At 44.3% G+C, this 14,009-nt stretch overlaps 1 protein-coding gene across 1 annotated transcript; it reads right to left on the reverse strand.

Annotated features, from left to right (window-relative positions):
• Nucleotides 1-4,692: 4,692 nt before the first annotated feature.
• LOC147896432 (chlorophyllase-2-like) lies at nucleotides 4,693-6,155 on the reverse strand. The gene is made up of 2 exons (XM_087382151.1): nucleotides 5,657-6,155; nucleotides 4,693-5,560 (listed from the first exon to the last, which is right to left on the reverse strand). Exons 1-2 carry the CDS (start codon nucleotides 5,981-5,983, stop codon nucleotides 4,826-4,828), a joined length of 1,062 nt encoding a protein of 353 aa, XP_087238277.1. The 5' UTR covers nucleotides 5,984-6,155; the 3' UTR covers nucleotides 4,693-4,825.
• Between the last annotated feature and the right edge of the window lie 7,854 nt (nucleotides 6,156-14,009).

The raw sequence follows: 14,009 nt of genomic DNA on the forward strand, positions 1-14,009 counted from the left end.
GCCTTAGCAGAAGGCAGAACCATGCTCTGATACCATGACAAAATATGAAGAGGGGAGAGGAGAAGAGTGGAGATGAGGAGAGAGGTCACAACTAGAGAGCACACCACAAATGACTAATTGTACACTAGATTAAGTTGAAAATGAAGAATATATACAAACCCATTTAGGGTTAGGGTTAGGGCATCTAACCCTTTCCTTTATAGCACTCTATTTAGTTAGTGCTATGCACATATGATCAGATGATGTTGAGTGTAATCTCTCAACAAACCCCCCTCAACAACTCTGACAATTGTCAAAATCTCCATTTTCATGCCGAATAGGCACCTCGGAACCATAGAGTCATCCCACCAGATTGTCGCATTAGTCATCCCGTGGGATCGTCACCTTAGTCATCCCGTCAAATCGTTGCCTTAGTCATCCCGCCGAATCGTTGTCTTACTATCATCCCACTAGATCGTTATCTTACCGCTACCACGTCGGTTGTCGCTATAACTACAAGCCTCTAACCCGTCGTCTTAGCCATCCTGCTGGATCGTCGCCATAAGGCTATCCCCCTGGTCGGTGGGATATTGAAAACTATAAAAGGACCCCTTATCTCCCCTGGTTCATTGCCTTAGCAAAAACAACTAGACTCTTTCAGTTTTTTGCCGAAATTGCTATAGCTTCCTGCCTCCTTCCATACTGTCGAGGATTACCAAAAAGTGACTAAGGAAAAGTGAGCGAACCAAAAAAAGCGAGCAAGCAAAAAAAAAAGAAGTAAAACAATAATAGATTGACAAATCCCCTACTTTAGTAGCCAAAATATCTAAATTCTTCAAAAGTCCATGAGAGAGTTGGTCCTATGTCATTCCAAGGCATCATTAGTAAGGACATGCCCTATCTTGCTCACTTTTCCTCGCTTACTTTTTGGTAATCCTTCATAATCAAGATCTATCTCTCCACCAATGTAAGTGAGATCAACAATGAAACCTTCCACACAAGTCAAAAGTTTCCTAAGAACATCATATTAGGGAATTTGGAAAAATCCCAAGTCCCATTTTGCAAAGGTCATAAAATGGGGGCACGATGAACCCTTTCAAGCTTTTTTCAAAGACCACTCATGTGACATATCATTGAAAAGATCTTGAAGAGTAGATTCTAAAGGAACAAACCCTCCCAACTTTGAAATGTCGATACTCAAGATATAACAAAAACTAGATTGAAAAGAAAATTCCCAAACTTTTGACTTGTGTGGAAGGTTTCATTGGTGATCTCACTTGATTGGTCCCAAATCAAGTGGCAAGGCATGATTTAGATGATTATCATGCCATTTTGCACCATTTTGTAAAATTGCATGCATCAAAATGTGAATGTAACAAAATTTTTACCAGTTTCTTGCACCAAATTTAGAGCAAGGCTTCTCGTAATAGGAAGCACGTAGAACTCTATCTATATTGGAAAAAAATAACGAAATCTTTTCTGAGCAAGTTCATCTGATTGGAATATATATAGCACTTTTAAGTCTTGAGTCATCAATAGAATTCAGATGCACATTTAGAAGAGGATCGACTACAAAGCCGATACACAACACAAGTTATTCAAGAACATAGACATGCATGGGTAAACAAGAATATCAAGTTCAAGATGTTTAAGGAAGAAGATTGGGTGTTGCTGTTCAATTCAATGTTGGGAAATTTTCTAGGAAAATTGAAGCTAAGATATGATGGTCCATTTAAAATCTCCTAGGTTTTGAGTCAAGGGATGTTTCGACTTCTCGATTTGCACGGATGTACTCTACCCAAGATGGTGAAACCTTTCGTAGGACTTTGGAACCAATCCAATGAGTCAGAAGTGGGAGTTCGATACCTCGGCGATATGAAAAGGGCCATGAGTGATCAGAGTGGTGGTGACTATGATTGTTTGCATGTGTGTGGAACTCATTTTTTCAAACTTAGCACTTCCAGTTCACTTTCGTTAATGTCCTTGTATCTACACAATCTGTGTGAGCTTCCTTCAACATCGCTGCTCCAGAAATCAACATGTGAGGTGCGCCTCGACTAGTCACTAACGAGCTTACAATGCATGACCAGTTACTGAAGAACTAACAATGCATGAGGATATCGAAATTCAAGAGGAGACCAAGCGGTCGCTAGATGCATTGGTTGATAGAATTAATGAAGAAAACCAGGTCCATTTGCCTATTCAGGATGGATAGCGCAGAAACCAGTTGTACAACTGCTGGACTATCCTTACTTGGATGTGCAAATAGAGGAAGCCTCTAAATTCAATGAGGTCGCTTCCAGTGCTAGCCAGATCGCCGAAGCTACTTTGAATAGGCATCGTCTCGCTCTGATTGTACCGTGATCACGCTATTCATCCGAGGGAATCCTAGTGATAGCAATCACTGCCACATAGGCCCCCGTTTGTTCTCAAAAAGCAACGACTTGAATTCATCAGCCTCATTGCACTTTTTTTTTTGTTATCAGATTCAAGTGCAATCTTCATCATCTTGAAAAGCAACCACTTCCCTCTTACTGTGTCACACTTCCATTATAATTGTGGCCTTCAACGGAAAACATGAACACACAAAAAAGGGAGAGAATGTTTGCCATTGTTGCATAATGCTACTATATATCATTTCTTGATTCATTCAAAGATGTCAAATACAAAGAGGAGGATGACATATTGCTCCTTTGCTGAATATAAAGATGATTGTAGTTATGTTTCCATGATCATGAAGGTGATAAATGAAAATGTGCGAGATGTGAAGGGGTATATGTATTATTAAAAGTCTAGGGTAGGTCCATAAGCATATCTATGGAGTACGTGCACACGGCTTAGAGTGTCGCCCCTCTAGTCATGCTAACTGGCAGACTGTACAGACCAGAGGTGCTGATAGGAAGGCTCGTGAACATGCCCGACAAAAGAATTCACACCTGTCGGCATCTAAGAATCAAAGGTTCCAACTACAAGGGTGCAGGTACCTGTAGAAGGCTGCCCACTAGTTCTATTAAAGCCAAAGTATAACCACCACATGGTGCAGAGAATGCATTTTTTGATTATCTGAATGATTCCTGTGCTGGAACACAGGCTGCTTGCCTTTATAGTGAAGGGACAATTGCAACAACTAGCGTCACTTGTTGACTTATATGCTGCTGACCAAACTGCTGACCCAATTGCAAAAGAGTGCTTGGAAGCATTAAGGACAGTGCCTGCAAGATGCAAATGCCTTGCCCATACGCAAATCCGGATTCTATGACTGTCCCAAACGCAAAAACGATGCAGATCTAGATTCTGAGACCGTCTTGAAGCAAATGCGGATTTAGATTCAATGACTACGTCAACTGCAGAATCGGATTCTAATGACTGCCTCAGATGTAGATCTGGATTCTAATGACTACCCTTAATGCAGGCATTGGGATAGATTCGCTAACACGGTGATCTAGTTGACTTAGTTTGGATTGAAATTGTAACCTAGGTTGCTTACATGGCACTTGGTGAGTGTAACACAAAACGATGAGGGCACACAAAATGGCTCGGCTCGACACGGAATGAGATCTTGGAGCGCATCGCGCAACCTAGCTTGTTGCTTGCCTTGCAAATCTGGCTTAGTTATCATGTCAATGAATTGGAAGAACGCTAAAGCTGACAGCATGTGTCCTCGTCCACACCTTGCCCTTGTAGTCTTGCTGATGTTCGCATACACACAACATTTTCGAGCTCCACCATCTTGAGTGCCAAGAGTGTCGCTCTCACACCAACGTAATGAAGAGGACGGGGCAGATTAGAAGGGTACCCAAGGGGAAGAGATGGGAAAAGGGGGCGGGAGAGAGAGAGAGAGAGAGAAAGAGAGAGAGAGAGAGAGAGCGCATTAGTCATAGGTTGTGGCTATCACTAACTCAGCATTTTACCCGAGTCAGTCACTCCAAGAGGATGAGGGGTGGAGAGAGTGCACACACTACAACACACTTTCATTACCTCATTCACACAATGTGGACTTTACTAACAAACCCATTAAGGGTTCTTTAACCCAATAACCCATAACACCAAGAACATATTTTATCTGCAACAAAGTAATAAAGACCCCAAACGTAGGATTTAAGACAACCACCTCTTCGAATGAAAATTGAAATATACTGAGATACGAATCAACGCATTATGCAACTCCAGTTTCAGCCTCGACCTACGAAGTACCAACATTCTAATTTCCCTTTAAAAAAAAGACGAAGCATGCACCAAGGAAACAAAGAACTGTTTCATACAGTGAACAAGGAGTCCCCTATCAAAATATCAATGAGATACTGCAAAAGGTGATTAGAACGACTGGAAAGTACCCACGGGGAGAAGGAAAACAGCTATCTGTATGACATTGGAGAAGAAATTCCGAGGTACAGATGAAAGCATTACACAACTCGAGTAAGCACATGGGAGCACTGTGTCTTTACATGGAGGCCCTTTGAGGTTCAAAACCTTGACCTACGACATATTGCACCAAATTTTATCTTCCTTTTTTATGGGCAATATTGGGCTTGCATTTAACGCATTTTCTTCCCCAAATGAATATAACGGAAAATAGTGGATGAATATAACGATCAATTAGATCACATACCCCGTAAGCACTGCACTCACCAATACAAACCTTTCTCAATCAAAGTGCAGACAGGTAGCTTAAAGTGTTGTATGTTGGCCTTCAACTGGAAACACAGCTGTGTCTGATTTCGAAGGAATAAAAAGTATACTTGGATAATAAGACAGCTTAACACACTCCTTGGATAATAAGGAAAGACATGCCCATATATACACATGCAATATGTAGAAGTTTAAAACTTCTAAACTCAGCAGGATGTCAACAGAAGACTCTGTCCAACTTTGGAACATCGGAGCTGGATGAAGATGATGCAATATACCACTCAGGATCTGCTAGTTTAACGGGAGCATGGGAAGGATTCTCAAGAAGGTCCTGCAAAGCAAGAGTTTCAGAAAACATTGCTGCCTGGAAGAAAGCCACTAACATCCCACCTGCAAATCTGCGCATAGGCGCCCTGGATGGTCCATTTCTACATGTACAGTAGGAAAGCTTGCCGCGGAGTCCTAGAGTGCGATCGTCCAAAAAATCCATGTGCCCATGTTCAGATGCCACGAAATAAAAGGCGGGCTCCGAACTGTCATAAAAAAAGGCTTTGTGACTCACCCCCTCGGGGGCACAAGGAGGAAAGAGGGCGTTCCTTTTCATCGATCCCAGACCCGAACCCACTATCAAGATTGGAAGCTTCAAATCAAAGGAATGCTCCGAGAACTTGAGAATGGGTGGCGTTGTCTGCTGGCCAACGTCCTTGCCATCCACAGGGTCCAGACCGGCTATGGCACATAACGCGAGTGACGTTTTAGATAAACCAAGCGCAAGGCCAAAGGCTACTTTCGCTCCCCTGCTGTGTCCGACAAGAGCAAGTTTCTCAAATTTTGGATGCACCAATCTTAGAGCGTCCGGAAAGCATTTCGTCAGCCCATGAGGCAGCCAATCGATGATGGCAGCTGCATCCGCTATTTCTTGACTCGCGTCGGCACCAGTAACACTATACATCTGTGAAGAGATGAGTACTCAGCATAAAAATCCATGAGTCGTAACATGTTTCTAGCCGACCAAGTCTCTACATTGAACAACTCGACAATTTAATACCTGAGGAGCGATGACGATAAATCCATGCGAGGCGATGTGTTGCAGCAATTGAGAATAGTGCTGATTGCCAAGAAGAAATCCATGAAACAGAAGGACCACGGGGTACTCCCCATCCAACTCGGGTGAGGCGATAAGCAAGGATTTGGGTGGCAAGCGCTCAGCTGAAGGGAGGATGACAAGGGAGCCTTTGTTTTTGCCATATGTGGGCGGGGGAGGGGGAGGACGTCTACCTTCAACGCCGAAAAGCAGCACGGGAAGGGGTCCTTGTTCGAAAACATACTGCTGATGCTGATGATAATGCTGCTGCTGCTGCTGCTGCTGCGACATGGTATGGTGGAGCGATGAGTCTCTCGCTCTCCCTCTCTGTCTCTGTTTGTGTCTCTCTCTCTTTCACGGCGACTGTTCAACACCGCTCTCTGTAGCGCGCGCACACGCGTTCAACACACGCACACATTATTAGCCCCCTGGCGTATGTCAGGGCTATCCCAAACACGCAAATATCTTTGGGAACTTTGGTCATCCTCAACGCTCCCATACAGCGTCCCCAAAGCAAGTTACCTCCTCTCATAATCACGGGACCTCTCAACAATCCAGATTCCGGGAATTTGCGGCGGCAAGCAGCCTTTCACGTAACTACTAACTCAAAATTGAAGCTCAATCCAACTCTTGTATCAAATTTTTAAGAAACAAAGTGAATGAGTAAAATAGTGGACCTGAGACCTGACACACGGCCCATCCTCCCTGCAAATGTTAAGGGTGGTGATTTATTATTGACTTGGTCATGTCCATATTGTTTGTGCGTTTTGGGAGTTGAAACCCAACAAATACATCCATTGCAATCTATAGAGTATTGTCACATGGACTAAATAAAGGTGTCGATATCTTTCGATCTTGGATAGTCTATAGAGTATTGTCACATGGACTAAATAAAGGTGTTGATATCTTTCGATCTTGTATCTAGCTTGGGATTTCCTTGCTCCCTCACATACAAAACATGCATAAAAAGAGAGGAACGTTGTAAGAATTCAGATCTAAAACAAGCAATTTTGAATGGATGAGCTATTGAACATATGTATATGATAATATATAATATATAATTATTATAAGCACAAACAGTGTGGCGGGGAGGCGATACGCTTCTTTCCCCAAAGAGTTATAATTCGAGGGAACGAGCCCTTCCTCGAGTGTCGAGATAACCTCGAGAATATTAATGCCGAGAATATTAGCGTTGAGGATAAGTCTCTCGAATAAATAAGATCCTAGCATATTACCTGAATGTCAATAATCATAATCGTAGTCGAACACCAGTAAAATCACTACGAGCAACACGATAGGTGAAATTCAAATTCTCGTCGTCTTTTGACGATTTCTTTGATCTTAGAGACAATATCCCAAAAACTTGCCAATATGAGCCTAAGAGGATCTGAGTGTGTCCTTGAGCGAGATGATTCCAATATTCTCAAATCGCTCAATAGACTATGGATAGCATAAAAAGACAACTATCATTCGAGGAAGTCCAAAGTAGAGCATGTAACATCTCACTCTCCACATACTCATAGTCTTTTGGTGATTTCTTTGATCTTAGAGGCAATATCCCAACTTCTGATCTTCTCGCTTGCCCACCTACATCATTGACTTGTGTTGCAACAAGGGATCCTTTTAGATCGAGGGCAATCACATTTTTTCTTGCAATTGTTTTCAGAGCATCGCCACCAGCAATCTGCAAGGCCAACCTCTTGGTGATGGGAGTTTTTCCAATGCCAAGCTCTTTGATGAGGCAAGGATTATTATTCCTAGGTTGACCTAGGATTTCAGTGACGTGTTCTATCTGAGGTTGTCTGCCCACTAGAGGGTCGAGCTTGCCCATCTTCGCCTATTGTGTCATATTTGTTCCATACATTTTTAGGGTTGAATATAATATGAGCTCCAAGCTCCTCCAAGGGCACCATGCATGTCTGGTCCTCACCACAACCCTCCCAATCTATTGTGTGACACTGAGCATGATTCTGATGAGACTACGATTAAGATAGAGGAGGCTCAAGGACAAACAGCTTTCATTTAATATGCGCCTTATGTACCGAAGTTGCAAGTGTGTCCTACATCTCCTTCTTCAATATAAACTAGACATCCTTTGAGTTTGCTTGCATGCTCTCAACCTCTTCGACGCGCAATCTAGGGAAGCAAGGAAACAGAAAAAGGAAAGTGGATAAGCACGCCGAACAGCAACATAATGACTCAATAGCAAGCACGCGTTGGCTTGGGACGTGGGCACTATAGACTGCACCGTAGCTCAAAGTCTCTCTCTTTCCAGAAGCTGCCGCCATCAATGTTTTTGAGTTCTTTGAGCATAAGGGTGTAAATTGTGGTTTGCGAGTGAGGGAAGAGGAGGTGAGAGGAGTTTGACGGAAGCTCCCGGTGGAGGAAAGCACAGTACGCAAGTCCATGTGAGGCATTGAGCCAATGGGAAGTTACGAATTGAGCTTGAATGCAGGCTACAACTGCGAAGAACTAGAGCTCATGAAGCTCTCAATTTTCTGCAGGTTGTGAAGTATTTTGCTTCGTCGCCATTGTTCATCCAATCTATTTGTTGCAGAGATGCTTGGAGGGCATTGATCGCTTGCCCTCAAGCTGCCTGCATCTTACTTGTGGCGCCTAGGTTACTGGTGCTATTTATAGATGGTCCGGCTTCCCAAGTGCAGCTTTTTTCGTCCTCCAAAGAATCTCCTTGCATTTTATCGACAGTTCGTATGCTTTCCTCTTTAAACCTCCCAAGAGTAGCTAGGACCAGAAATAACACATGCATCCTCGGATCACCGTTCCATAGCGAAGTTTTGCATGCATGCACGTATGTGAATCCAATTGCTGAAATGGTGCATTCTTCTTTTTTTTGAGGCATCTATGTTCATGCCCATTTGCTAGTCTCCCCCACAAACTATCTCGATCAAAAGCTTCATGGCATCGACATGACTCCCTTGCAAGACCATCCATCTTGCCTTGCTTGCATCGCCATTTCCATTGAATCTTCATCTTCTCAGGCTTGCAACAACAGCTTGAGCGTCGTCTCCATCTTAAATTTGTAGCTCCTTAGATGTCATAAATTTCTATGTATCGCAATCCTTCAGTTGATTTCTCCCCCTCTCTCATCCTCCATCGCCATCCTTTTACCCTTTTCTTGCTTTATCTGATCCTCTCCGCCACATATCTTAAACTCTTCCATCAATAATTTATGTCCTTCTCCCTTCATCGATCGTCATCCTAATACCGTCTTCCTCCTCCATCTGATTGTGTTGTTTGGCGGAGACACATGTCGTGGGGATGCTGAAAGTTTGTTGACAGAGCTCCTCACTCCTGTGCTACTCCTTGCAGGAGCCTTGTGTAGTGAAGCCTTCACTCATGTCACTCGAGTGCCTACCGGATCATTGCAATGGCGTTTCCACCAAGAAGAAGGAGGTGAGAAATTGAGAGAAAAGGGGGAGGGAAGAAGGGAAGGGGTGGAGAAGGAGATAGAGGAGAAGGGGAATCATGGCAAACACCAAAGGCAAACAAGGAGAGCAAGCAAACCTTAATCTCAACACATGAGCAAAGAAGAGAGCTTGTATTTCTCAAAGGTTGCATACAACAATGAAGACCAAAGTCAACCACTTGGCCTTGTATACATTCACCTTTTGAAGGGAGGGCCAACCCTTTTCCTTATACCTCTCTCTCTCTCTCTCTCTCTCTCTTTTGTTACAACCACTTGGGCCCATATGGCGCCAAGGCATATGTTGGATTCTCACAACTTTCTCTCTGTCTTCAAATGGCTCTTGTGTTATCCATATACGGTATCCAAATGGCTCTTGTGTTATCCTTGCCAATTTGAACATGCCCCCTTCCTATTGTTGAGCCATCCTCGGATCAGTAGCACTGCAGTAAGTGAGAGGAGAGGACCATCTGGAGTACTACGTAGCAGTCCAATTGCTGTGGGGTGATCCGTGTGAAGTAAGGCCGGTACTTCTAGAAGTGGGTGGCATGCATGTCCTCGAACGTTCGAACATGATGGCCATGGAGATTGCATACTCGATAGTACAGGTGTGAGTCTTAAAATCGGGAGGGGCCAATGTTGGGGTTGAAGACGATCTGGTTGTTGAGATTGTCAAGTTTGTCGTCGATAGGATGACTGTGAATGGGGAGATCTTAGAGCAGTAAGAGGATTAGGCAGTTGAACGCCTGCTACCCTCGCGAGGTAGGTTACCGAGTTGTATGTATCGTTGAATGACTGAAGGCGAAAGAAAAATCCTTCTTGAGTCATTTCCTTGGGGAAGTTGTACTTAGGGAAGTTGTATATAATGTTGGGATCTTTCCTTTGTAGCTCTTGAAAGTAGGCCTAGGGCCATCGTCGTTCCATGGGCATATAAAGGGGATGGATCCATCGCTCAAGGGGTGCACTGCGATAGTAGCACCTAAATTGTTGCTTCTTCAAAAATAGAATGCACCAGCGGGACTGGAGACTTGCATCCGTGTTAGTGAGGGGAATAGCCACGTTTGAAGCTAAGTTGTAGCTGCCACATGTGCGCTTCATGTTGGCTCGCCTCCAGTCATTGAAGGACTAAGTGATAAAAGTAGTGAGGGGACGAACTTCCATTATATCATATAGATGAAGGCGAGAGCCTTCAAGTTGGGCCTTGTAGCGACACATGAGGGCATTGTCAGGTAAAACCTGGAAGGATTGGAGGTTGGGCCACCATTGTGCATCTTCTGATGGTGATGAGGGTGGCACAGGAGGAACATCATCATCAACATTTGGCATGGGATCCTCCTCTACATGCCCTGTGGTTGAAAGGTCGATCAGCCTATCCACTAGATTTGCCGGCCGCAGCAACGTATTGAGGGCTTTGTCTGGTGGATTGAAAAGAGCATTGGATGACATTGTCTGGAGGTCTCGTGCTGTGTGGTGCTAGTGTTAGAGACATTGGAAGAGTACTCTGGCTACTTTGTGCGGGGAAGGGGAAGGGGGATAGGATTGACGGGTTGCTGAGGGGGATGTGAGAGGTGTGTGGGATCAGGGTTAGGAATATCCATGGATGGGGCAGTGGCGTTGAAGATTGAGATGGCTTCTTGACCATCCCCCTCGGCGACAACTTCAGGATACGCTACATGAATTGTTTCAAAATTACTCACCAGGGACTTGTGTGAGTCTTGGAGAGCTTGTAGCATTGCGTTGAACATAATGATCATTCCAAGGGGGTGGAAGGTCGTGGAGTGATGGGAAGCTAAATGGTTTTGAGTTTGAATTGCTGAAGCCCAACCATGGTCTTGATCCAGTCAATGTCGGCTTGTATGCTTTCGGGATTACAAACCCATGGGCTCAGTTCTTTGGGTTTGGCTAGCTGCATCACGTCATCGTCGTGTGGATAGTTGGTGGACTCGGTGATTATTCGACACCACGCCTAGGAATTTAAGAGAATGGGGTGGGCAGCTAGAGTCTGCAGATCAGAGAGACAGACTAAAGATAAGCTAGCGGGTTCAAGATTGAGTGAAATGTAGGATATGGCTAGAACGAGGCGGCAGTGATCAAGATCTCGGTGAAGGATGGTGGGGAGTGTATTGGGAGGAAGAGGGGTAGTGAGATTGATGTGGAAGATGAGATTTTGTGCGCAAAGCACGTCGAAGTACATCTATAAGGTTTGAGAGATTGTGCATGTGGATAGTGTGTAGGTGGCGAGCTGTGTGTAGACCTCCCTGTACATGGTGAACTCCTAGTGCTCCATGTCTTCTAGTGTGGACTCCTCTAGGCATCTAGAAGTAAGAAGCTTCTTGTTATCGGTTTGCAAGGTGATGGTGAGGGCCCGCTCTTGTGAGAGGAGTTCTTAGGGTGTTTGGATTTGTCATTCATAGCCCTCTCTATGCCTTACGTACGCTTCCTCGGTCTCCGTTGCTTTTCTGCGATTCTGAGGCTTGATTCTACCCTGTCCACTTGGTCCATCATGGTCTAAATGAGGGATTCCCTGGCAGTTGGGCCATGGCATCGAGTAATTGGAGCTCCGTATTGTGTGCCTTTAATAATTGTTTGGCAAACATCTCGCTGTAACCGCCGCTCGGCACCTGATACTCAGGTGCACTACAAAAGTGTACGGCTTCTATGATCCCTGCCCATGGAGAGGAAGAAGAACCGGTGGCAAAGAAGATGGCTCTAGGACCCGTACATGGTGGTAGCTATAATCTGGGGGGAAGAGGAGGTGGGGGAAATTGGTTCTGCCCCAGGATGGAGGCCGATATCTATTGTATCCCCTTCTTGAAACATTTCCACATCAATGGCGGCCTGCAGTGATGCCTTGCCTTTGGATTGATGGATTGAGGCCTCAAGATGTCTCTCTCTCTCCAGGAATTTCTACAATTGACTGTATTCAAATTGTACCCTCCATTGACTATCAAGTGTTTGTTGAGCAGGGCAGCATGATGGGGTCGCACCTAGATGAAGCTTGAGCCTTTTCGGGTCAGCCGCCATTGTCTCTTCTTCTGTCAGAACAACTTCTGTGGCCTCTTGTCGGCTAGCCCATACCCAACTGGCGGCTGCTGTTCCAACGTGTGATAGACGATGGGCATGTAAAACATAGGGTTGCCCAGGACATTTCCATGTGAGGTCCTCGCTCATCTAAATGCAGAAATAATCAGCCCACAGCTCGTGACCTACAACTCTGCCAGTCGAGGATGTTTGGCACTATAGACTGGTGGTGGTCCGTATGTTTGACCTGGGTCAGCAGCTAGAGCACTCTTGCCGATTTATCCAGTCCTAGCGCTATGAGCTCTGAGAAGTGGATGCGGCCCTTGTTTTTCTTTCTGTTGTACTTGCAGATTTTGCTAAGGGGATCTACTTCTCCACAACCACTGGTAGGTCGAAGGCAGCGCGCACTACATCCACAGTGAGATGGTGGAAGTGGGGGGTCGTTGTTGCATCTCGTAGTATGCAAGAATGCAAATTTGAATTGTGTGTGCTAATGAGCTTCATGTTAATGTGGCATGGCAATCGGTCCGCGACTCACTTGAGACCTATCATTACCAAGGAGGCTTGCACCTCTGGATCCTTCAATGCTTGGTCGGTGGCCGTGTTTGGTAATAGAGGATATAATCCTGGCCCTCATACACGTATTTGGAATGGATGGCATAGCCATTGAGTTTCTAGAGACAGGCTTTGCTGAGCAGAGAGTGTGCCAATGTCTTGACAACCTTGTATTTGCCCTGTGCTGGTGCTGGCATGTGCTTCTTGGATGATCAAGAAGGCAGGTGGCAATCACGAATGTGGTCTCTTGGGCGATTTGTTGAGCATTGATCTCCTCCTCGGTTTGGATTTCGGCTATTGGTACGTTGAATGGCATTCAAATTGATCCTGAGGGAGTGCTATGGGACTTTGATGGGCCGGTGGGCAATGGATTGGCAAGAAGGAGGATAGGTGCTAATGAATGAGTCTAAGGAGGAAGAGGCAGAGGACATTCAAATGGAGGATGGTGGGTAGACAAGAGGTAGTCGATCAAGAAAACGATGTCAAGTGATCAAGACAACGATGACAAGAGGTAGTCGATAGACAACGGTATTCTATATTCTCATAAGATAAAGGTGAATAGAAATGGTTTGGCTATCAACAGCTACTATATAGTCAAATTGCATCATTTGATAAAAACATAACCTCACTATATGTAAGGTACTCATTGTTAATAAAGATTTATATTATCACCACAATTTTGAAGATGATTATAACATAATCTTGCAAGTCTACATTAGTGATACTGTTATTTATTCACATGAGATGAACTTGCATAAAAATGGTTTGGCTACCAACAACTAGTATATAGATGAATTGCACCCTATTCAATAAAAACTTCAACATCTCTGTACTGATTTGAAGGTTTCTAGTAATGACCTCCAGTGGTACCACTTCTTCCAATCCATAAACCAACTGAAATGGTTTCATTCTGATACTAACCTTGTATGCAGTCCGGAATGCCCATAGAGTGGCATCGAGTTTGGTGTCCTAATTTGTCTTGTTTTCCAATACTGTCAATTTCAAAACTCTTTTTACTGATTTATTTGTGCTTCTTGCCTACCTTTACATTGTGGGTGATAAGTGGATGCCTTTTTGTGGACAATCATGCATCAATTTCTTCATTGCTCTTCCCAAGAAATGGCCACCCTCATCTGACATTAGCTAGATTGGGCATCTGAAATAAGTTATGATGTTCCGATAAAGGATTTCTATCATACTATCTACAGAATTATCTCAAAGTGCCTATGCTTCTACCCATTTCATACAATAGTCCGTTGATGATAGAATGCATTTATTTATGGTGTGCCCGACAGTTGGCTTAAGTGGACCCACAAA

The sequence above is a fragment of the Dipteris shenzhenensis genome, chromosome 12 (assembly GCF_047967505.1).
Source record: "Dipteris shenzhenensis isolate YYH24624 ecotype China chromosome 12, Dip_SZ_1.0, whole genome shotgun sequence".
NCBI classification, from domain to species: domain Eukaryota; kingdom Viridiplantae; phylum Streptophyta; class Polypodiopsida; order Gleicheniales; family Dipteridaceae; genus Dipteris; species Dipteris shenzhenensis.

Bases quoted from the DNA above. Each gene is read 5' to 3' on its own strand.
- LOC147896432 (XM_087382151.1), bottom strand. From the start codon at position 5,983: ATGTCGCAGCAGCAGCAGCAGCAGCAGCATTATCATCAGCATCAGCAG. The intron at 5,561-5,656 runs GTATTAAATTGT...ATCTCTTCACAG, and splicing joins TTATCGTCATCGCTCCTCAG to ATGTATAGTGTTACTGGTGC.